We start from the raw sequence: 25422 nt of genomic DNA, 5'->3' as shown, positions 1-25422 counted from the left end.
GCCTCCAGTGTACACACTGCTCCAGGATATGCGCATCTCGTATCAGACTCATCAGCCACATGAGGACCCATCAGTAATTAAAGAGCAGCGCAGGATTGACTTCATTGAGCCTGATGGTCAACCAACAAACGAGACAGGGGATGATCTAAAGCCCACTTGGGACTCATGTTTAATAATTACCATGAGAGATTGACCTTTGAAATACATGACTATAGATTTAAAAACACAACTCCATGCTTCAGTATAATATTATTACCTATATATACATGAAATGTTTGATTAGTTTGAGATCAAAATTACTTTTATGTGGTAAATAAATATTTTATTTATTATTATCATGTTGGTTTGGTGCTTTCTTTTTCCATGACCACAACCCCTTTGCAAAAACATAAATGCAATCAGATTTTGGGATATAATTTGTGTTATGCAGCATTTCTGTACATAATGCAATTGGCACATGTTTGGATCCCATTTACCATGTTATAACAAGGGAGAGTTGTATATATTTGTCACAGTAATTAATCATCCATCTAATAAAATAAATCATTAACTTTTCAGAAAGATATGTGAATTGCTTGCCATAATAAACCATTAGTAGTACTCTAAAGTAAATCAACAAATCTGTTTACTGGTTTAAATTATACTAAGAGAATTACAACAGAGAGGTTTGAATCATTATGTCAGATGTAAATGTCATATTTAAAGATACCAATAATGTGTGGTCCTTTTGAACATGCTTACCAAACTAATTTTTGATCATATCTTTCAGAAAATTAAAAAATGGCTTGGAGAAATACTTGAGGCATTAATTTTTGTACACAAAAAGAACATCATACATCGGTAAGTTAATGAGAAAAACCTCCGTGATTTCTATTTTCATAACAAATGCATGATGCAGGTTACTTAATATTTATTCACATCCTGCCAGTTTTAATAGATTTCTTGCTTTTAGTGACTCGGCAAGATATTATACATTGGTAAAGTAATAATGTTATTGTAATCATGATTTTTTTATTGTTATGCATGTACTACTTTTATGCAAACGACTATGAAGACATATGCTTAGCCAAGTATCACAAAGTCTTCAGTTGTTTTTCTCTATTCAGCATTGCCTATACACCATTTCTATTTATATCTAATATGCATGTTAGTGATTGTCAGGGTCTTTTCTAGAAATGAAAATCGGTTGTGCTTCTCTGTTCATTTTTTAAAAGGGAATCATAATTTGAATATAGGAGTGCTTAATTAAGAACTGAAGGTAGGGCATGAAAATATGATCCGCATTTTTATTAAGTAAACTAGGTTCTTTGAAATTGGCATGAATGTGGCAGCTGCCCATCTTAAAACAATTCCTGGATTATTATTATTTAAACCTGTTTATATAGAACAGATACTATAAAACACCGTACTCTGTATTAATATTGTATTTCACAGTTAATTAAAAAATGCACTTGCTTAACTTGAAGGATATCTCCAGTTTGTACTGCATTGCTGACCTTCAGTTTTTTATATCATCATCATTCCAAATCTGACAACAAATCATCGTGATTCCGATACATGGTAGGATCATTACAGTAAAGACAAAGACTCCCTTTCCCATCCATGAATTTATGTTTCTGCTAAAATATATCTGGTAAAAGTGGAAAATTGATTCTCAGAAATATATATATATATATATATATATATATATATATATATATATATATATATATATATATATATATATGAATTCATATATATATATATATATGAATTCATAGTGAATGGTTTATCTGTTTTACAATATTTGGTATGCAAAATGCAAACTTTATGTTCCAATTATGTAACAATTATTATAAATTTTATATTAAATGAGCAAGTAAAAATGACTCTGTTTATCACATTATCACATATGATGAAAACATAATGTGTAAGACTGAAGTTTAATTGATGACATCTTTACATTTTATAGCATCCTAACTATTTTGAACATAGTTAAATACTTTTGTAAACCTACCATAGTCCGTATCATTGAAAACTTTTTTATTTTTGGGTCAGACATTGTACCAGTATACTGAAATAACAGTTTCAGCATTCTGCCTCAGTACTGGTTTCATTAATTTCACTGTTTTACATAGACTTAATCTATAATTCATCATACGCTGCTGTGAATAAAAAGTGAGTGGTCAGTCCTGCAGATTATGAATTGTCGGTAATATTTATTGGACTTATCTTCACCATTAAAATATTTCATTGATAAATTTTTTTAACATATTACAATTTTGTTTCTGTCTACAGGGATATTCGCCCTTCCAACATTTTTCTGAAGGATGATGGGACACTTTGTCTGGGAGATTTCAGTGTGGCCACTGTTGTAGGAGATGCCTTGACATGTACCAGAGCTTCAATCAGTGAGTTACTACTTAATGTTTACAATGAAACAAATTATACAGTTGTCATTTGCCATACCAATCCATTCATGAACATATCTGATAATTTATGTATTCATTTATTAACCCACCCATGCATACATGCATGTATCCATACATAAATGCATATAGAAATACATACATACATACATACATACACTGAAAAAAAAAATTCCCATTTTGACATTTTAAAAGAGAACCTTTCTACTTTTGCTGTAAAATTGGTACAAGAACTTATCAGAGGCTATCTAACAGTCAGCATAAGTTTAGTATAGAAGAGTTGATCAGAGGCTGTGCAAGAGTTGTCTAGAAACTCTCTAGAGAAGTTATTATCAAAGAATTGACCTATCACTATCTAACAGTCTGGAGAAGTTCATTTTATGTATTTGAACATATTACTTACATGTAACAGCTGTTTGAATGTAACCTCTGAAAATATACATACTGACACACATATTTATTTGTTTAAGTGATAAAATCTTTCTACTTTAGGTTCTTTGAATTACATGCCACCTGAATGTCATGATGAAAAGACATGTTACAATGAGAAGGGTGATATTTGGTCCTTGGGGTGTGTTCTCTTTGAGCTTGTCACCACCAGATGCTATGACAGTAACCTGGCAATATCTAAACTTCAGGAAATAAAAGAAGAACCATTGGTGCTTGAGGAAGTCTTTGAAGACATTGAAAAGGTTTTTACTTTTAATTGTTTATGTGCACTAATTATACCTCTCAAAAACAAAAGAAAAAGCCCAACCTCACTGTTTAAAGGCTTTTTTGGAAATCTTGCAAAGAGTTACAGGTAAAATAAATTGGAGCACAGATTTACACCATTTTTGTATACACTGATCTAATTATGCTGGTACTATTGGTAATTTAAATTTCATGAATAGATTTTGTTTGTTAATTTTATAGGATTTTTTTAAATATTTATAAAAGGCATTATAAAATAAAAAATGACAGAATACATGCTGTAATTTGTTTTGTCAAAATGCTAAATACTGAAAATAACACTGGACAACAAATTTTTACAAAAGTCATATTACTGAAATAAAATTAGTCAATTCTTATCAATTTTTATGTGCTGAACACGAATATGACAGTCAAATTGCAAAATTGGCTCTAGTTTTTTTGTAATCTGCAAGAAATTAATGTTTACATAACGAAATGCATTCCAATAGTAAAAGGTCAACTGTAATAGCCTACCTATAAAAAATCAAGTCATTGACTACATCTTAGATTTCTTCGCCTGTCTCTTGTACAGCTGTTCAGGAGCATCTCTGAGGAGTGTCCAGCAGTAGTCAGCCAGCATTGTAGTGGACCATTTTCCCTGGTATCTTTGTTCCATTGTTGCGATATCTTGATGAAAACGTTCGCCGTGTTCATCACTAACAATACCACAGTTGCTAGGAAAGAAATCCAAATGGGAATGAAGGAAGTGAATCTTTAGAGACATATTGCAGCCAAGTTTCTTATACTTCATCAACATGTCTTCTACTAGTTCCTTATAGTTTTCTGCCCTAACATTTCCGAGGAAGTTTGTAGAAACTAGGCGAAAAGCATTCCATGCTTGTTTCGCGTCACCTTCCAGCAAGTTGTTGAACCGGTCATCTTTGAAAAGCTCTCGAATCTGAGGACCCACAAAAACTCCCTCTTTAATCTTTGCTTCGCTGAGTCGAGGGAATTTTTCATGCAGGTATCGGAATGCTGGCAATGTCCGGTCAATGGCTTTCACGAAGTTCTTCATCAAACCTAGTTTGATGTGAAGGGGTGGTAGCAAGATTTTCTGAGCCTCAACCAGAGCTGGGTGTTGGATATTCTTCTCTCCAATGGCTACATTCTGCCTGTGAGTCCATTCCTTCCTCATGTAGTGCATTTCCCTTGCTCGGCTATCCCACTCGCATAAGAAACACATGTATTTTGTATATCCTTGCTGCAGTCCCATTAAAAGGGCAACTACCTTCAAATCACCACAGAGGTGCCAGCTGTACTTGTTATACTCAATGGAATTCAGTAGCTGCCTTAAGTTATCGTATGTCTCTTTCATGTGGACAGCATACGCTACTGGAATAGATGGAAGAATGTTTCCATTGTGCAAAAGCACAGCCTTGAGACTCAGTTTCGAAGAGTCCACAAATAGTCTCCATTCTTGTGGGTCATGAGTAATTTTTAAAGCATTCATGAGGCACTCAATATCGGAACAGAATATCAGATTACTTTCCTTTCTGAAGAAAGGCTCCAATTGCTGGTGGCGCTTTCGATATGCAGTAATTGTGACATCTTCTCCTAGAAGATTCCATTGTTGGAGTCTTGATCCTAGCAATTCTGCCTTGTTCTTTGATAAGTCCAAATCACGAATCAGGTCATTTAGTTCTTCCTGTGTTATTCTGTGTGGGGTTGATGATGCACCACAGTGAAAATCTGGATCACTGCATGCTGATGGACCAGGAGAAGAACAGGTCGACTCACCTTTGTCTTCGTCAGATGAATCAAGAGAATATTCTGCTGGAGGTTCTGGAATAGGAAGTCCCTCACCATGTGGAACTGGTCTCAATGCAGACGGAATGTTTGGGTAGACTATTCTCGACTTCTTTCGCTTCGTTATTCCGCCGGAAAGAGGAGGAACCAAGCAGAAGTAACAGTCATTTAGGTGGTTGCTTGGCTCTCTCCACACCATTGGGACTGCAAACGGCATTGATGACCTTTTGCAATTCAACCACTGTGAAAGCTGTGTTGTACATGTAGCACAGCATATATGCGGAGCCCAAGGCTTGTCTTGGTCACCAACCTTGCATCCGAAGTAAAGATGATATGCCTTCTTTACTTGAGAATTGATACTTTTCTTCTGGTTGGCAAATGTCACTTCCCCACAAATATAGCAAAAATTGTCCGCGGTATTAACACACTTTCGAGGCATTACTGTTCTTTATTGTACGTAAATGGATAAAATAATAAGTTTTATGTAACAGTAGCTTGAACTGTCTTGCACAATGTCTAAAATATTTTAAATGCTGAACCTATCTGATTGGGCTTTATATAGTACACTGCTTACGTCAGCTTCAGCAGCCGCCTGGCATTAGTATAATAGGCCTACACATGTATAGTACACTGCTGACGTCAACTTACTTCAGCAGCCGCATGGCATTAGTATTGCATTGCATCAGAAAATGATGCAATCAACTGTGGATGATGTGAGCATGATGGCATTATGCAATGTTACATCATTATTCCGGATGTTGCTGCAGTCCTACTGGAGAAATTTACACAGTGAAACATAGAAAATGAGGTATATGAATATCTTCAAAACGAGAGCCAATACAAATTTTTCACGGTTATATTCGTGTTCGGCACACCAAAATACTACAGATTAGGGCCTTTTCAAGTCAGTAATGATTTCACTGTTGACCAGTGTAATCAGACTTGTAGATGTGATGGCAAATCAAGCAAAAGAGCTAGGGACAAAGAAATCACTCATCACTAGTCAAGAAATTGCTAAAAGTGAATGAGGTTGTTTCAGTGTTGCAGTCTACTCTTTTACAACCCTGCACCGTACAGCAGCACTATATTGAGGGGATTAGATCATGATAACCAAACATCATGGAGACTTTCAGCAAGAATTTTATTGGAGTTATGAATTGAGATTAAAGATTAAACAATTCTAAAGCAATTCAGAAGTTCATAGTGTGGTTGAAATGATTAGCAGGTGGTTTGAATTCTCCTTTGAAGTACAGATAATGCTGTGATTAACTTGCAATACAGGTAGACAGTCAGTGTGGTTTTGGAAAAAATCTGATCTTTTACTCTAATTTGTCATGACAAATAATGAATTCAGGTAGATTTACACAATGAAGGCATCTAAAATCAGCTTTTTTTATCTGTTGGCAAGTGTTACAGCTACAATGCTTATTGAGTTTGTGACCTGGCATTTTCTTTAACACACATACACACACACACATACACACACACAAAAACACATGCAAAGACAACCACACCCACAGTGTTTGTAAACTATATTTTTGTACCAGAAAAGAGCTTTAAAAAAACAACTTTTGTAAAGTTCAACAAATAATTTATTTCCCTATAATAAAAAGTGAACATTTAAAAGGAACTTCCAGTATTGTGAATTAAATTCAAATAGTCTAAAACTTGTATCACAAGTCCAAAAGTATAAAGTATTCTGAATGAATTCAAGTGGTGCTTATGTGCCAGTATCATTGAATGATCTAATGTGCCAACAGTCTTGAGGAATCCAATGATATAGTCCAAATTATCCTTGATCAAATTCACAATAATCCAAAAATAGTGATTTATAATACATCCTCTAAAACAAACTGAACAGAACAATGAGACTTATTCAGCTTTGGATGTTAAAATAGGAATGATTAATTTGGAAGTAAACAGCATTTATGTAAAATGCTAAGACACAATAACAGAGCCAGGATGAGGGTCATTTTCGCATCAAATTTATAAACAGCTTGGTTCTAGCATATTCTTAATTTCTGGAAAAAAACATTATATTGAACTCTTCTTTTGGTAATATTTTAACCTCCAATTAACAATGCTCTTAATCTAAAATCATAGACAAATATTACCTATGTAATATTTTGTTTACAAAATAACAAGACATTAATCAGGTAAGCCCTAAACTCTGTTACTGATCAAGGTCAACTACACAACACAGATGTACATAAGATATAATCATGGAGAAAAGCCAACACACAAAGAGACACACACACACACACACACATATACATGCATGCATGCATGCATGCATACATACATACATACATATATACGTACATACATACATACATACATATATAGTGCATTTGACTCTACCTGAGAAGCTTCAAAACTTTTCAGTAAGGTAACTGAAAAAGATTCCTTCTTATTAACATAGGATTCTTAAATATTTATGTTCATTATAAGCTCATATTTGTCTCCATTAGCTTTACATTCTCAGAATCGTTCAGTATTTTGCAATGCTGAAAACACCTTAATACAGCACGACACATGTCTAAGAAGAGTATAGAGTATTAGGAAATACTTGGTAAACTAAAGATGTATATTCATGTAGTAGACACTTTAGGTTCTAGTTTTATTAGATTTGTTTGTGGATGAACTAAAGAAGTTGTTTTGTCGATTTAAAGTTGAGATGATAAAGTGAATGATGTGGATGAGTTTCAAACAAGGAAATGAATAAACATGATAATCACAATGTCTACAGCAAACATGAGAGATGCAATATTGAAAATAACATTCTGATCATTTAAAAAGTTATTTAGGAATAACTATTTGTAAATGGAATGATCCAGACTATGACCAGTGCTCTCTGGGGTACATAAGAAATAGCATAGATAGGCATATTAAGGCCAAGGGCTATTGCATATATACCAGAGATGTACCATTTTTTAATTGTAGGTTACTGCATTATGGGAAAATATGAATGAGTGTTCTGGATGGAATACTGCATGACCTTGGGAGTGCAGTATATCCATCTGACAAAACGAATTCATATTTTCCCATACAAATGCAGTAACCCTTTTATTATATGCTCATTTTCTTATTCTACCTAAGGCTTAATTATATAAACAAAATACACTCCAAGAAACAACGTAAATGAATGTATGCCATATTCCAAACTAAATACACAAGTGCAGATTCATCATTACACAACAACAACATTATTAATGTGCACATAACTCCGCCCAGATAAATTTGAACTTAGGCGCGAGCTCGACGTAACTTTCAAAAGAAAATGGCATGTCTAGTTAAAATTGAAATTTGCAGCCAATTGTGAATGAATGCACATTGCAACAACTTTTCCATTTGATCTGGAATGAATAGATTTTGGTATTTTATTTCGATTCTATGAAAGTTCGTGATTTTGGACTGGATACATCGGATTGAAGCAGCGAGGAGAGAAATGTGTTTACATCTCCAAGTGTTTGTTCTGTCATTGACTATTTGAAATCATAATGTGGTAAAAATATGAAGTGTTTTGATTGCAATTATCAAAAAGATGCTATTGGATGTAATGTTTATTTCATTTTGAATGCAGTAAGGAAGATGTAATTGCACTTGGAATATAGTCGAAATTACAGTACAATTTCGAAATGTGTAATCAAGCTTGAGAACTCCTGACATGGCTCATGTAATTTGGATTTGCAGAACTAAGAAAGTACATTTTGTGGAAATTCTGGATGTAAAACTGTAAGTATTTTTTTTTTGCCATTCTTATTACCAGCTAAAGGAGACAGTTTATGCCTTTATAGCTTGCATGTTATTTGTAGGTACGAAGCAATTTTATGAAATCTGGTGTCTATTGCAAAATCTTAAACAGTGTATCAAAAAGTTAACATGGAAAATGTAGCAAAGCATTTGGTGTATTGCAGTCCACGAAACATCTGCTTTAGTTCATTCAGAAACAAATTTAATCAACCAAAATGTATTGCACCTAATATGTGAATGTACATGATTTGTTTACAAAGTAGTTCCTAATACATTATTGGGCACACATGTCCTGCGCATGGGTGCAATATGAAGGTGTGCAATATTGTAAAATATTGAATGATTCTGATAATGTAAAGTTAACAGAGAAAAGAAATGAGCATATAATAAGCCAAAGTACTAAATCTGAGAGAAAAAAATGCATCTGACAGATTTGGTCTAAAAGTAAGGGCTGTAGAGTCAATAAGCCAAGGTGAAAAAGAATTTTCATTTTCACTGGCTGAGTGGACTGTCTTACACAAGCTGCTTTCCAATTTTCCACATTAACTTTTTTGATACATTATTTTGGGTTTAGGCTAGTGATAGATGCCATACAGGTCATAACATTGCTGAGATCCCTACATAAATATGTCTTAGGAGTAATATGCTGGTAATATGAATGGCAAAAAATATACTTTCAATTTTGCATCTTGAATTTCCACAAAATGTAATTTCTTTGTTCTGCAAATCCAAATTACATGAGCTATGTCATGGGTTCTAAAACTTGATTTCACATTCTAAAACTTGATTATACACCATGAAATTCTACTGTAATTTTGATTACATTTCCAACTTAAATCACATTCTTCTTACTGCACTCAAAATGAAATGAAAGTGATATTCCATAGTGTCTTTCTGATAGTTTAAATTGAAAGAGTTAATATTTGTTCCCACATTATGATTAAATATTCAGTGACAGAAGAGAATAATACATGCTGCTGAGTCAAGACGCATCTGTCCCTGCTCAAATAACATGTACTTTGTGCAGAATTGATGCAGCCAACAAATCCAGTCCATAACCAGAAGAAATGAGTAGGATCAACACAAAAATAAAACCAAAATCCATCCATTCCAGACCAGCTGCAAAACTTGTTGCAATGTGCATTCATTCATAGTATGACTCTAAATTTCAATTTTAAGTAGACCAAAATGACAGTTCTTTTTTAAACTAAAGTCAAGTGGTCAACAAAGTTCAAAGGTTGCTGGGCAGTGCTGTGTGTTCATTAATGTTGTTGTTTATCGATGAATCTATGGGTGTGTATTTTTTGGGGAATACATCATAAATTCAATTATTTTGTTTCTTGTAGTATATTTTTTATAGTTAAACCATAGGTAGAATAACAAAATGAGTATATAATAAAAAGGTTAGTGCATTTGTAATTATGCACTCATTTTTGGGAGGATTAAAACTGCACTCTCAAGGTTGTGCATTATTACTACAAAAAAAATTGTTCGTATTTTCCCATACAAATGCTGTAACTTATATATATACATGAATTCCAGTGTCTCAGTTGTTAATGCCTTTGATTTGGTTCATGACCAGTAGGGTGCATTTTCAATTTTCACAGATGGACCAGCCCATATTATCTAATTTGGTGCATCCTAGGACAGGACATTTTATTTGCCTCTGAGCAATTTAACCTTACAGTGTTTACTGTGTCACAAGAAGGAACAAACAAAATTATGCTTGGTCGACAAAAAAAATTCATTTTGATACACACCAGCTGGATATTTGATTGGTCAGTAAGCATTTTCATTTTGATACACACAAGCTGCACATTTGAATGGTCAGTGGTTCAGTAGAATTTCTCTTAAGGAATAGTTTGACTTGCCAGTGTGAGTTAAGAATTGGAAGTCAACAAGTCTACTAACAGAACTGTGGGAGTTTGTTCATTACAAAATGGAGCAAAGTGTTTTACATTTAACTTATTTCTAGCTGATAAGATTAGAAATAAATTAGCTCTTTTTAAAAGCTTGTTTGCTGGATTCTTTAGTTATGTACATATGACTGAATTATATATTCCAATTTTATCCAGTTATTTTTTATGAAGTTTGTGAATACAATAATTTTTCAAATATTACATACACTATAAATTATATTTCTCAGGTAATGTATACCATATATTTCTCAGATAATGTAGAAAATAAAACTTAATTTAATATACATTTGAACTCATTGATTAACTTTTAGTGTAGCTCTGAAAACACTGCATTTATTTTGCTGAGATTTATGTTCAAGCATAACATAGATTGTGTCACTGAACTTGGTATAATAAGTACATGCTGACATCAGTAGAGTCAATTACAAGTTAGGTCACTAGACTATATCCACATATTCACATAAATAGAGTCAAATACAAGTTTGGTCACTAGACTATATGGACATACTGACATAAATAGAGTCAATTACAAATTAAGTCACTAGACTATATCCACATACTGACATCAATAGAGTCAAATACAAATTTGGTCACTAGACTCTATCCACATACTGACATCAATAGAGTCAAATACAAATTTGGTCACTACACTATGTATGCTAACATCATTAGAGTCAAATACAAATTAGGTCACTAGACTACATCCACATACTGACATCAATAGAGCCAAATACAAGTTAGGTCACTAGACTACATCCACATACTGACATCAATAGAACCAAATACAAATTAGGTCACTAGACTATATCCACATACTGACATCAGTAGAGTCAAATATAAATTTGGTCACTAGACTATATCCACATACTGACATCAATGGAGTCAAATACAAGTTAGGTCACTAAACTATATCCACATGCTGACATTATTAGAGTCAAATATAAATTTGGTCACTAGACTATATCGACATAGTCACATCAATAGAGTCAAATATGAGTTAGGTCACTAGACTGTATCCACATATATGTACTGACATCAGTAGTCAAATACAAATTTGGTGACTAGACTATATCCACATACTGACATCAATAGAGTCAAATACAAATTTGGTCACTAGACTATACATGCTCACATCATTAAAGTCAAATATGAGTTAGGTTACTAAATTATATCTGCATGCTGCAATCAGTAGTTTTGCTGCAAAAAATTAATTATGCAAGATATAAAAATACCATCAGTATTGAACAGAGGACAAAAAGTAAATGTAAGGATTATTGGATTATTGGATTGAGCATTCATTTTGATAATGAATGCAGTTAGTACCTCACGAACAAATTTATGGATTTTTGGAATAGGTCTGTAAATGACTATGACTATTAACAAATAAATCTACATTACATAACAAATATTGTTATACACATTGTGACATTACACTCAAGTTGATGACACACACATATTCAAATATTTTTTCATTAGTACACTGTTTCATGATAATCATATCATTATCAAACATTTAATGACTATATCTAGAAATATGTTGAAACTAGATTAATTTTAAGTGTAATGACTCGTGCAAATATTGTTTATTATTGAATATGCAGTAATGAGTATGTAGTAAAGTGGAAAGTGACATGCTATGGACAAATTATTTTTCTTCATATCTCCTCCATACACAGACAAATTATTTATTATGTCAGATCAAATAAAACACTATCATGTTAGGGTGAGATACAATTCCATGAGGTACAATAGTATGAAGAAGACACAATAACATAAGGTAGACATGATGTTGTGTTCCCTGATATGTGACATTCTTTGTGCCAGTCCTTGATACTGTTACTTCTAGAACATATAATATTTTTTTAATACTGAGGGTGCATTCTAGTTGAGTATAATATTTTTATGCAGGGCTAAAACATGTTGTCTGTTCTTCATAAAATGAGGAAAATGCATAAAATTGTGATTCCTTCATATTTTTCAGGACTACTCTGATGATATTATATCTTTACTGAGGTCAATGTTGAAAAAGAACCATGACACACGACCATCAGCACAGTATGTATATTTGTATGCAATTTTTCTTTAAAGAAGAAAATGACGGCATGCAGTGTAATTAGAGTTTGCATGTTTTTAATGACACTTTCTAAACTTTATTAGCTATATCATTCGAGGATACAGAAGCTGGACATGTCATTTAAATTATGGGTCTGACATGCTACCAGTTTAGCTACCATAACACCTGAATATGACATCAAGATGACAGTATTAGAGACCCCCTGGTGACAGGTCCAAATCAGTAAATTGATGAATGAAAGTTTTCTGTGTATTTTTATATCATTGATGTTTTTCATTTTTAAAATTAATAGAGGGGTAGAAACAAATGGAAGAGTAAGGAAATACTTTAATGAGGTTGGATTCACTGCTACTTATACTTTGTACCTTTAAGCACTTTATTGGCTCTATTTATTGGTCTCTTTTACTTACCATAATTTTTTTTCTCAGAGATTTGTTGAGGGTTCCATACATCAAGTCCTGTGTGGAGCTGAGTGACTATACACAGCTTGAAAAGAGAAAGAGAATCCAGCTGGCATCCACAAAAGGCCCTCATATGCGTAGGTTCAGTAATTTTGTGAAAAAGTATTTTTTTTATAAATGAAAGGACATTGAGACCAATCAATGTTGCATATTTTTCACTCTTGTGAGATATATATATATATATATTTATATATATATGAATTAACTTGGTATATTCGTTCTAGTCACAAATACAAATTTAAGTTTATTTTCCTTTAAAGTAAAGGGAAAAAATGCAGTAATTTCTCAAATCATATATACTCACTTGTAAGTCAAATCCAACTGCAAGCAACATAATGCCATCACATAATACACCAGTGGATCAGGGTCTGCATTGTTTGTTTTCTTTATTATCTCTAACAAACAACTTCATAGACCCAGATCTGCAAGCGCTCTATGTGACAATAGATCTGGGTCTGTGCTGTCTGCAGTTTGACTTATGAATGAGTACATACGGTACTAATCATCTGGTCATGGATATTAATGTGATACAAAATTTTTATGGTATTATATATAATAAAATTTGTTTCTGATGTGTGTAATTTGCTGAAGGCATCTATTTATTCCTATTTAGCTAAGTTTCCCAGTCACATTCCCATATTTTTAGTTGAACTAAGACACCAAATCACATGTGCATATTTTTAATTCAGCTAAGATACCCAATCACATATGAAAGGTGAAAATCAAACTGAATTAAGAAGAACCTTATATATATATATATATACCTTATATATATATATATATATATATATATATATATATATATATATATATATATATATATATATATATAATATTGTAATGATATGTTCACTGCTCTCAAGTCTTTTTTCCAAGCAAGATCATTTACACCTCACTTGATGATATTCATGTTTACTTATAATTGACTTCTGAGAATTCATTAATATTCATGTCCTTAACTAAAATAAAGTAAAGTTTATTTAAGAATAATCAATTAATCAGATCTTTTACATTTTATAAATCAAAGAAACAAGTTGGACTGTATTTTTATTATATTTTTCAAGAGTAAATTGTTCATTATACATTTTTTTTTTAAATATCTGATAGCTGGAAGACTAGAAATAATTAAACTCTTAACAGATACAACTTAATCAGGTTGTAAAAGATACAAAATTCAGATTTTCATAATTAATCTTTGTATATCTCATGTCACTTTTGTGGCAGTAATGTTATTTTTTAATGTTGTTATATGATCAGAATGCCATTATTTTAGGTCATTAGTTTTATAGTTACTAGATGCTAAAAATTTCATAATAGTCAACAGGAATTAAATGTTTTAAAGTAGAGAATAGCTAATGCTTCCTTGATGACTGAATAAAAATGTTTAAATGTAAAGGGAACGTTACTATTTTGATCAAGATGATATAGTAACAAATAATAATAATTAGTGAAAGAAATGTCATATTGGATAGTGAAGATCTTACCATCTATACTCACTTAATAGTCATATCAAGTTACAAACTTCAGAGACACAGATCTACAATCACATAATAAATAAATAGTACAATAAATAACATAGACCCCAATATACAGGTGCACTATGTAATGACATCAGGTTCTATATTGTTTGCTGTTGGACATGACTTACAAGCAAGTATATATGGTAGAGTATAAATTATTTTATGAGATTAAAGCAACCTGTTTTCTTGTAATATTTCAGCTACCATGCCACGGGACCAGGGTATTTTGAAGGTAGTTGAATATCTGGCATCAATGGTGGATTTTGAATCCTGTGTACAGGAGGCTCTGGATTATCTTGTAGAGCTCTCTAAACAAGAGGAAGGATTACACATTTACCCCAAGGGCAAGAGACTCATTGCCATGGCAATGAAAAATAACCTGACCAGCAAGGAAATCCAGGTTGCAGGATGCACTGTTTTGAACAACTTAATATATTATGGTAAGTAATTCAGGCTGATTCATTGTTGATTATGCCCCAAAGAAATATTCACAAAAAGAGAAAATGTTACAGTACATAAAGATTTCAAGATTTATTTATGTGTTACCAGTGTTCTTGGATTATAAAGGATTGTCTGGCTTGTTGAATTTTTGTGGTTACTACAAACCATATAATCAAATAAATAATCCACTAAGAAAATAAAGGACTCCTTTCTCTTTTTGAGGCTATCGCGACAGACTATTACATTTCAGTACCAAATACAGTGTCATTTTCTGCACAACAAAAAAATTTATACTGACAAAAGTAAATGAGTCTGCAGTATTATGGAATATGTCATAATGTTTTAATGACCACTATAGCCTCTGATGCATGAGGTCATGGGTTCGAACCCCAACCAAATCATACCAAACACTTATAAAAATGATACTGACAGTTGCCTTGCTAGGTGCTGAGCGTTAAGAGGTTAGTTTTAGGACTGGTGGGTCTGGTGTCAGGATAATGTGACTGGGTGGGTCATCATGCAACATGTCTCAAGCATGATGCCCCAGTGCTAGACATCACTGTATACTGCCACACTTCACACATCATTGCAATATGACCAAAAAATTATTAAAGCTACATTAAAAATCCAAATCACACATACATGTTCATAATGTTTTAACAGTTGAGACAATACTTTGATGAAACAGTTTTCTTAGTTTCCTTAAGCATGAGACCATCTGTCCTTTTACAGTTTTCATTGTGGTGTACATTTAAACTGATGCTTTGTTTTACTTTATCTGGCCATAAGGTCCACTGAGACTGCATGGTATGGTCCTTTATCCATAATGTGTCAACACTTTTATCTTCTCCTAAACTGTTAAACATAATTTAACCAAATTTAACAGGTGGCATCCTGGTGTTAGTCTCTGTTCCATTTAAACAGATGATGCCATTCCAGCATCAGATATGGAAGCTGCCATATTTACAACATATTTTGAGAAAGTAAATAATAATTTTGTATCATAATGCATATTAAATTCATTAATCTGGAGAAGAATACAATGCTTTCCCCAGTAACGAGGTTCATGGTAGCTCATATGATGATGTACTGCAATGAAGCAAAAGAAATATTTTATCTAACTTTACAGGTAGGAGAAAGAGTAAAACAGGCATTACTTACCTATATTTTTGTCTATATGATACATGTCCATGAAAATCCAGCCATACATGTATTACCTCTACAATTTTATGTGCATTTCAGGTGAACTGCCTAATTAATAGTTTCTCAGTCCAGTGTTTAACCCTCTGCTGATCAGTCATCAATAAAATCTACATTATAAATGCATGCAAGCATTATTTCTGTGTAAGAAATAAGGCAAAACAAACTACATAAATAAAAAGATTTCAGAATTATGATTCTGAAGTTATTGCTTCACTTTTAAGAGGTGCAATCACTGCACACAAAATAAATTAGCTTACATATTTTTAAAGCTGCACTGATTTCACCTTCACCTTGCCTCTATAATAATAATAATAATAATAATAATAATAATAAAAATGCATATGTGCCTGAAGAAATATACAGACACCAACAGTTTGCCACAGAATCTAAGAGACTCTGCTCCTGACAACATGTGTTTTATAATCATCATGGATAGCCCCTACATTACATTCAGTACCCCTGCCCATAGTTAAAAGCCACCTATAGATGACCAAGAGACTCACACAAAGCCAATGTCCTGCAGCAAGAAAAAGATATTCCCTTAACAAAAAGAGTGGTGTTTGTTCACGATGCAAACTCAGTGAGATTTTACTACAGAATTTACTTAGTTCATTGGCAAGTTTTGTCCAGACATGGATCTGAGCTTCTCTCTACTGATTCATTTGAGCACCTTTGTTTAGAATGGAAACATCAAGATTGATTCTCAGCACTGTTCTGAAGGGATGCGTCATAGTCAAGCTAGACATGCAAGATATGTGTCTTCTCATTGCCATTCACAGGTCTTACCATAAATTCCTGTGGTTCACATTCAAGGATATGTTTTACCAGCTCAGGACTCCCCATTCAGGCTGAATATTAGTCCCTGGTATTTTGGCAGAATCAGGGAGAGAGCCATATGGCAATTTAGAACCACCTTCACAGCCATGGTTGGAGATGATTTCTCTTTATCCAAGACTTCATGGAAATCATTTGACAATAGTTATTCTTTGGCAGTGCTTCCTCTCATTAGGAATGCAGTTCATTCCATCATTTTAGGACCTGTACCATAATGTAATCTCAGGGTGACATGTATAGGGGTTGGATGCTTATATATTTCTTCTTCATTTTATCTATTCTCATATCATGATCAGGTGATGCATTCAGCAGAGAAATGAAATGTTTTTCATAAGTTACATTTTTTGGAGAATATGCTTACCCACTGATATTACACTTAAGCCCTCCCTCACCTCTCTACAATATGAGCATTCTCACTAATATTTCACTCTGGCTTAAACTACAGAGCATCCAGTATATGATTGACAACTTTCACTGATAAAGGGAGGTAATTGTAATAATATCATGGGAGAGTACTTGTCATTTATCATATAAAGACAAGGAAAACCAAAAAAAAAATTAATATTTGGAAGATATGGAGTTTAGGATTAAGTTGTGGAAGTCAGTCTTAATCATATTGTGATTTGATATGTATTCTTAGAGAAACATGATTTATCATAGACATCTTTTTAATACTGTTTAATGTAAATTTATCATTTTTTATTTAAGCGGAACCGGATGATGTGTTATTTGGCTCTGATGTTATATTGGCAGTAACAGATGCCATGGAGGTAAGGCTGTGTTTCAGACTGAGCCTCCGATCGCATTTGAATGCAGAATCCCATTTTAATATTTGAAAATATCTGTCCCATAGACAAGTGACTTGGGAAAGTACTTGTCTTACTCTAAACCTCTTTTTAAAGTGTGCCTTGTTTTCTTACGAAATTGCCAATTTAATGAAGTTTAAAATATGAGGCCAATTTTATTTAAGCAATTTCTAAGTCTCATTTCTGAGCAAATATTTTGCCTGATGTGAATCATCTATTTCATTATGCAAATGAATAACATTGCATGCATTGAAACCATGCTGTGACATGGCTGTTTAATCATTTTGCATGAGGAACAAGTACTTGATAGTATTATTTACCCTTTGACAAAATTTCTTGAGTGTGTAAAGTGTATAAACCTAAAATTCCAAGTCAGGCTTGGCCAGAAATTTTATTTGGATTTTTAATGCAGTGTACCATCTGTCCCGGCATATACTCTAAGTCACATCAAACTGCAAACTTTATAGCCACATATCTGCATAATGTATCTGCATGGCATATTATGCTGGCAAATCTAGGTCTGTCCAGTTTGTTAGGTGTAATCTGTGGAAGAAACAACATAGACCCAGATATGCCATGGCATGATGTGCTGGCAAATCTAGGTCTCTGCAGTTTGTTAGGTGTAATCTGTGGAAGAAACAACATAGATCCAGATCAGCCATGGCATGATGTGCTGACAAATCATGGTCTGTGCATTTTGTTAGGTGTAATCTGTGGAATAAACAATATAGAGCCATAGAGCTAGATCTGCCATGCATTATATGATGGCAGATCAGGGTCTGTATACTTTCCAGTGGATTTGACATGGCATGATTTGGTCAGAATCTGCAGTTCTCCTTTGATTACCATCCAAAATGGATCAAATTAGCTTCCCTATAACTGTCTTTTATAACCTTTGGTTCTAACTGACAGTTGTAGCTAATTATGTAACAAAGAACATTAAACAGTATTATCAGTCTGTCTTTCTATGAACAGTCTTATTTTATTTCCATTTTTGTGACACTGTGAAATATGCCTATTTTGTTACAATACTATGCCTCCAATCATGCTGTGTCCAGTCATGTCCATTCTATAGAAAATTTCACTTCCTTTCACAACTTGTGAAGGACCTCATGGATTTAAACTAAATTGGTTTGCAACATTATATTAATAAATCCTAGGTCACATTGATTTTTTTTTCTTTTTCGAAATAAATTTAAACAAATTATTGCTTCTGTTGGACTTAAAACTTTACCATTAATTTTTTTCTTAAATGAATTTGGTTAAGAAACTGTATGTTTTTGTACCACCAGAGTCAACCTTTGACCATATTTTTTAATGCAGTTTATATTAAAGGAAAAATGTACACTATATGTTAAGGATTTTATATTTCTTACCTTTGCTTTCTATATAATATACATTTTACAAAATTTTAACAGCATTTTTATCTTTTAACTTATTATGTTTATTGGTTACATTTATTTGGAGGGATCTATATATCAAGAGCTGTCATGCAATTTTTTGTTTTTTGTGTATACACGCATCATATGGATACATTTAGATTTTGTAATTAAAATTTCATGATACAATCAACTCCAGCTATACATCTTTCTGTCTTAGTTCTACATCAAAGTACTCCATGAAGTGAGTTTGAAAGATTTTTTTATTGTAGCCATACAAGACCGATATTTTCAGTATTCAACAGATAGGAATTTCATAGCTATATGAGCTGGATATTATTTTTTATAGATATTACTTTTACAGAAACATAAATTAACACAATCAGACCTATTTCATTTTCACATTATTAATTGAGCTTCCTGCAAACAAGCATTGCATATATTTCATTTTCACTGCATATTTTTGTCGCATGGAAACTATGTATCGTATAAGGAGAACTCTCCATTTGTTGGTTCCCTTAAATATGGTGTCAAAATCAATAGAAAGCAGTGAATTCTTAGCTCTTTTAAATTTTGAATAGAAATTAACAATCCAACTTCACAGAAGACTTAAAAAGTATGAAAAATACTGATCAAATGTTGTGCCAAAAAATGAGATATCTTTAATGTTTTTGTGACTAATAGGTTTCCTATTTTTATAATAATAGATCCAAGGGTAGGGGCAAACTAAGTTAATTATTGGCAGGAAGTGTACCAGTTACTTTTGATAGTTGCCAGTGCAGATATGTTGCATTATATTTGTGCTATCTTATGGTTTGTAACATTTTTTCCCTCAGAAAATCACATGTACATGTATTCTGAAACAGCTGGATAAATCTTACTTCTGTGGTCTGAAGAGGCAATAAAGTGAAACCAGTCATGGATCTTATGTGTTGTTATTGTAAATAATTAATCTTTTTCCTAACAAAACTAGTTCTGCAGCAAATATAAAAATATTCTTGTAAATGTTGGATTTTTATGAGGTACATTGATGCATGTTTTGTTATTGGATTTAATAACATTGTCAACCATGTCCATTACATCTTTGTGGTGTGGTGTGGGATGTTGAGATTGATAACATCATAGAATTAAGACACCACCCTGCCAGCTTAAATGCTTGAATAACACAGCATTTGATAGTTTGAAAATCAGCTCCATTTCTCCTGAAGCAACATTAAGTAGAGTCCCAAGTTTATTTCAAGCCTATGTTACTTAATTCTAACCTGCTCCATTGGCTTAGTGGTTAGAGTGTCTGCCTCAGATGCAGAAGGTCTCAGGTTTGAAACCCCAGCCAAGTCATACCAAAGACTTATGAAAATGGTACTAACAGCTGCCTCACTAGGCATTCAGTATTAAGAGGTTAGTGTTAGGACTGGTTGGCCTTGTGTCAGGATAATTTGACTGGGTGGGACACGATGCTACATGTCTGTGGCATGTTGCCCCAGTGCTAGACATCACTATAAACAGCTGCACTGCAGACATCATAGCAATATGACTGAATTTTTTTTAAAGCTACATTAAAAATCCAAAACAAACAACATACACTTAATTCTAAGTTGATGTTCACAGTTGTGGTGAATATATTAACTCCATAATTTTAACATCATTTATTGATACAATGGGAGCATAATATACTTATTCTGCGGATTCGTACATTGTTTTAAGCACAGTTTTCTTTCTTCTTTACAGACACACAGACAAAGTATTGAAGTACAACAGATAGCAGCAACTCTTTTAATGGCAATGGCCTCAAACAGTAAGGACTGATGTTGACTGTATATGACTAATTTGTACATGTTTTGCTATATTTCACTGTACAGTGCATATAGAGTGCTGCATTTCACTGTACATCGTGTGCATATAGAGTGTTACCTTTCACTGTACAGTGAGTGCACATAGAGTGCTACATTTCACTATACAGTGCATATAAGGAGAAATGAGATAATGACTATGTTCATGCATCAATTCACATAGCATATCTTTACTGCAACAATGCATTTCTTGGAAATACAATAGCTAAATTTGCATGGTCAGTGTTCTGAAGTGATTGCAGCAAATAATAAGAAACCAGTTTTAAATCTGGATGCATGTGGCCATTGTCTGTGAAAAGCAGATGACCACTGAATACATGACTTTTATAAAGAAAATTTATGTGGGACTCGTAATAGATCATTGATACCGGTTAACCATTAGGGCAGATTTTGACTGTATGTTCTGTTTAAACTAGGTTGTTTTTCTTAACACTGTTTTTAAATTATAATTAATAATTAAGCATAAAAATTTCAGGCAGTAAATAAGTGAAATATTGAATTTGCTACCAAAAGGCTTTCCATATTACATGAATTACTGTATTTAACAAATTTGCTACCAAAACAACATAAGCAGAAGAATCCTTTATATTTTAGATATAGTGTCACCCCGCTATAACACGGTAGTTGGGAGCCATAAAACCTGACCACATTATATACCAAACCGTGTTATATGCAACCAAGTAAGTTAGCTGAAGAAAATGTATCCCCCCTAAAAAAAATAATTGTGGGTGTGTGTGTGGGTAATAAATGCGGGCGGTAAAATATGTGCTTCGTCGTCACAGTTACCATTTTGAATAGATGCATATTAAATGAGAAATACACCTGTAGTGAAAACAGAGAAGACATAATATAACAGTTTACTTTATTTAGAGAACCATGAATTAGTACATATATGTGAATCCTGTTTATAGATAAATGTCTAATGTATAGCATGAATAGAGTATCAACACAGTGTACTCACCTGCGAACCTCATCATATACATTGAATCCACAATACAAGTGATTCCATCGAAAATATGCACACACAGCTTTAAAATATTCATTAATTTTGTAACAGGTCATATTGGTCTGAATTCAGTGGTAAAACATAGCACAATCATGTAACGAATGATGAAGCACATTTACTTTAAAGTACGTTCCAAGTCGGTAAAAGTTAGTTTGCGTTTTAAGCCGCCGTTACTTTTTCTCTACAAAAAGGAAACTTTCACAGCACAGTTAACGTGTTCCAGTCACGTTGAACAATGCAAACATCGATCAGATTCCATTACATTTATTTAAGTTTGGTACTGACTTCCTTTGAAGAAAAGTTCTTTGCTGTTATTGAAAGATTGTAGTTGGCTTTCTTTGATAAAGGGTGCATGTGCTATTGAAGTCACCGCTAAAGGACAGCTTTAGAGACCCAAACGAATGCTCATTTCTTATTGTGGCGGCAACATCAAATAATTGTATTGCATGATTGAGACTGGTACTTTTTCCATTTGCTGAGTACATTTTCATAACAGTCAGTGCTTCAAAGGTAATCTGTTTCCTTTGAAATTTCAGCAAACTATTTAATCTGGGTACATTTTTAAAAAGGAATTGGCCATCATTTAGACTTTTCTAGTTACTGTCCCTCCATGCCTACTGAATAAACCAATAAGTAAGATGTACTTTTTTTTTTTTTACATTTGTGGTAGCAGCGTGATGCCTTCCACGCATGCATCTGAAAATTAACAAAGGGTCAACAGACGATAGAGATGCAGGTGTTCTGATGACAGGGATTATTACAGAAAACGTGAGCATTCTGAAGGATTTAATTCAGAGTGAAACAAAGAGGAATTTTAATTACCATCCACATACAAATGTCAATCTTTGTAAATATATTAATTACTAGCCAGTGGCTGAATTTCCGATGAAAGATAGATATAGAAAATGCCTCGTCTGGTTGATCTCCATTACCAGAAATATCAACAACAAAAAAGTGGATATTTCACAACATACAGAACTCATGCAAGATTATGATATAACAATGCACTGTTTAGATGGTTTGTCAGTATGGACAAAGAATTTGTTTATGTAACAATAGATAAATTTCAGTGCATTTTATATCCAGTTTGCAGCTTCCTTTCATGGGGCATCTGAATTTCTGCATTCCAAACCAATGGTTGTATATAAAAGTTTAAACAGCCAACAATGTCGCCAGCAAATAAAAAACACCACATGGTATGTTTTGCAGCCAATAAGAAAAAACAATCCAAGTCTGCGACATTGGCGAAGACCTACGCAATCCCAGAATAAACGTTTTATGCATTTTTTCTTCTTCTTACTTTTAAGAAGAATAAAAAATACTTTTTTGTGTATAAGAAAAATTCTTTTTCGTGTACGAGAAAAATACATACAAAATTTCAGGAGCCAAGGCACGATCGTCTTGTATTATTCATACGCGATCTCTTCCCCAAAATGATAAGCAACTTCTTATGTTTCTCGTACTTTTTAAGAATTTTTTGTGCACAAGAAAATACATGTATATGAAATTTTGGGAGCCATGCCACGACCACGTTATATCCGAATTTGCGTTATAATGGAGTGTGCTATAGTGGGGTCACACTGTATTTTCACTTTCAAATTTCAGGTTCAGCAGCAGCTATCATAGGTGTGATGAAAGGTGTACAAGATTTACTGGCAGCAATAAGGACACATCAGAACAATGCACAACTCTGTTGCACATGTCTGCATGCTCTGTGGGGACTCACAGTCAATGGTATGTTTTGGATGCACATGTCTGCATATTTTATGGGGACTCACAGTCAATGGTATGTTTTGGATGCACAAGTCTGCATGTTCTGTGGGGACTCATAGTCAATGGTATATTTTGGATGCATATATCTGAATGTTCTGTGGGGACTCACAGTCAATGGTATTGTAACGTGCTTACCCCCGGTTTAATTTCCCAGTGCAAGCTCACTTATAGTTAGAGAATTTCTTCCTGTTTTGAAACTTCGGCAATCCTTAAACTGAGACCTTGATTTGGTTGCAATAGTATAATGTGCTGGTAGTACAAAGAAAGTCATCTGATAACAGACGAAATCCCTGTAGAAATAATGGCTTCTTATACTAGCTACTTATATGTGAGGATTTTTTTTTTGTTGTTCTAGGGTTTAACGCCATTTTTCAGCACAAGATAGGCTATACATGGCGGCCAGTATTAATAGTGGAGGAAGAGCCCTGGAAAACCCAGGGAAGAACCACCGATCCACGAGAAGCTACTGGCAGCTTTCCCACGTACCCGCGCTAGCCGAGCCTTGGACTCGAACCCACGCAGACAGAGGTGAGATGGCAGTGATCTGGAATGGTGAGCGCTTTAGACCACTCGGCCACTCGGGGCCCCTATATGTGAGGAAATTATTTATCTAAGTATATAAACAACATAAAATCTGAATGAGAAAAGTAGAGGATTTATTTTAGTCTTAACATGTCAATAAACAAATCAATATAATAGACTTCACATATTCTCTTCCTTGTCAATAAATAAATTAATATAACAGAATGTACATATAATTATAACCAACAGTCTCAACAATTTGTATTAAATAATAATATTGATCAAATTGAACTTACTATAATAATTTTAAAATATTCATAGGGGTAACATTAATATCCCAATACAAACCGATTCAAATAAATAGAATTAACAGGCCAAATGGGTGACCATTTCTTTTACAATAAAAAGATACAAAATATTCTTTGGCAAAACATCATACTTGACATAGTCTCAAACTACCCATCTGGACATGAAACTAGTATATTTGTATTCATGTAAAATTTGTAACAGTATGTTTTGGATACACATGTCTGAATGCTCAGTGGGGACTCACAGTTAGTGAATGGTATGTTTTGGATACATATGTCTGAATGCTCTGTGGGGACTCACAGTCAATGGTATGTTTTGGATGCACATGTCTGAATGCTCTGTGGGGACTCACAGTCAATGGTATGTTTTGGATGCACATGTCTGAATGCTCTGTGGAGACTCACAGTCAATGGTATGTTTTGGATGCACATGTCAGCATGCTCTGTGGAGACTAACAGTCAGTGAAGTGTTTTGGATGGCTCCTTTTTATTGTTTCATTTTTTGGTAGGAGGCATAATGCAATTGTTATTGGAAACATATTTTTCATAAAAGTTTGAATTTTGAAGCACCAGGACTTTCAGCTAACATTAAATGCTGTAAATATATAATGGTTCATGTGTAATATGTTCATGTGACCTCTATGCCCTGTCTCACCAGCTCCACCAAAGCACATTCCAGATACCCCC

General features: G+C 33.5%; 1 protein-coding gene across 3 annotated transcripts in view; it reads left to right on the top strand.

The window, feature by feature from the left end:
* Positions 1–25422, top strand: part of LOC149769880 (serine/threonine kinase-like domain-containing protein STKLD1) — an 81053-nt gene that overhangs the window by 21854 nt on the left and 33777 nt on the right. For all 3 annotated transcript variants that reach the window (XR_016419030.1, XM_089949697.1, XM_089949698.1), the window contains exons 6-14: positions 770–840; positions 2278–2390; positions 2901–3100; positions 12540–12613; positions 13061–13170; positions 14814–15053; positions 17800–17861; positions 21005–21071; positions 23738–23866. Coding sequence is in view for 2 of the 3 variants with exons in the window: in XM_089949697.1 (XP_089805823.1) it covers positions 770–840; positions 2278–2390; positions 2901–3100; positions 12540–12613; positions 13061–13170; positions 14814–15053; positions 17800–17861; positions 21005–21071; positions 23738–23866 (1066 nt within the window). In the remaining variant the exon portion in view is untranslated. The remainder of the gene's footprint in view (positions 1–769; positions 841–2277; positions 2391–2900; positions 3101–12539; positions 12614–13060; positions 13171–14813; positions 15054–17799; positions 17862–21004; positions 21072–23737; positions 23867–25422) is intronic.

This window comes from Sinohyriopsis cumingii, unplaced genomic scaffold (assembly GCF_028554795.1).
Source record: "Sinohyriopsis cumingii isolate HCF-2022 unplaced genomic scaffold, ASM2855479v2 utg003091l, whole genome shotgun sequence".
Classification (NCBI taxonomy): Eukaryota; Metazoa; Mollusca; class Bivalvia; order Unionida; family Unionidae; genus Sinohyriopsis; species Sinohyriopsis cumingii.
The sequence above is the reverse complement of the archived record's forward strand: the minus strand, read 5'-3'. Positions and strand labels throughout refer to the sequence as shown.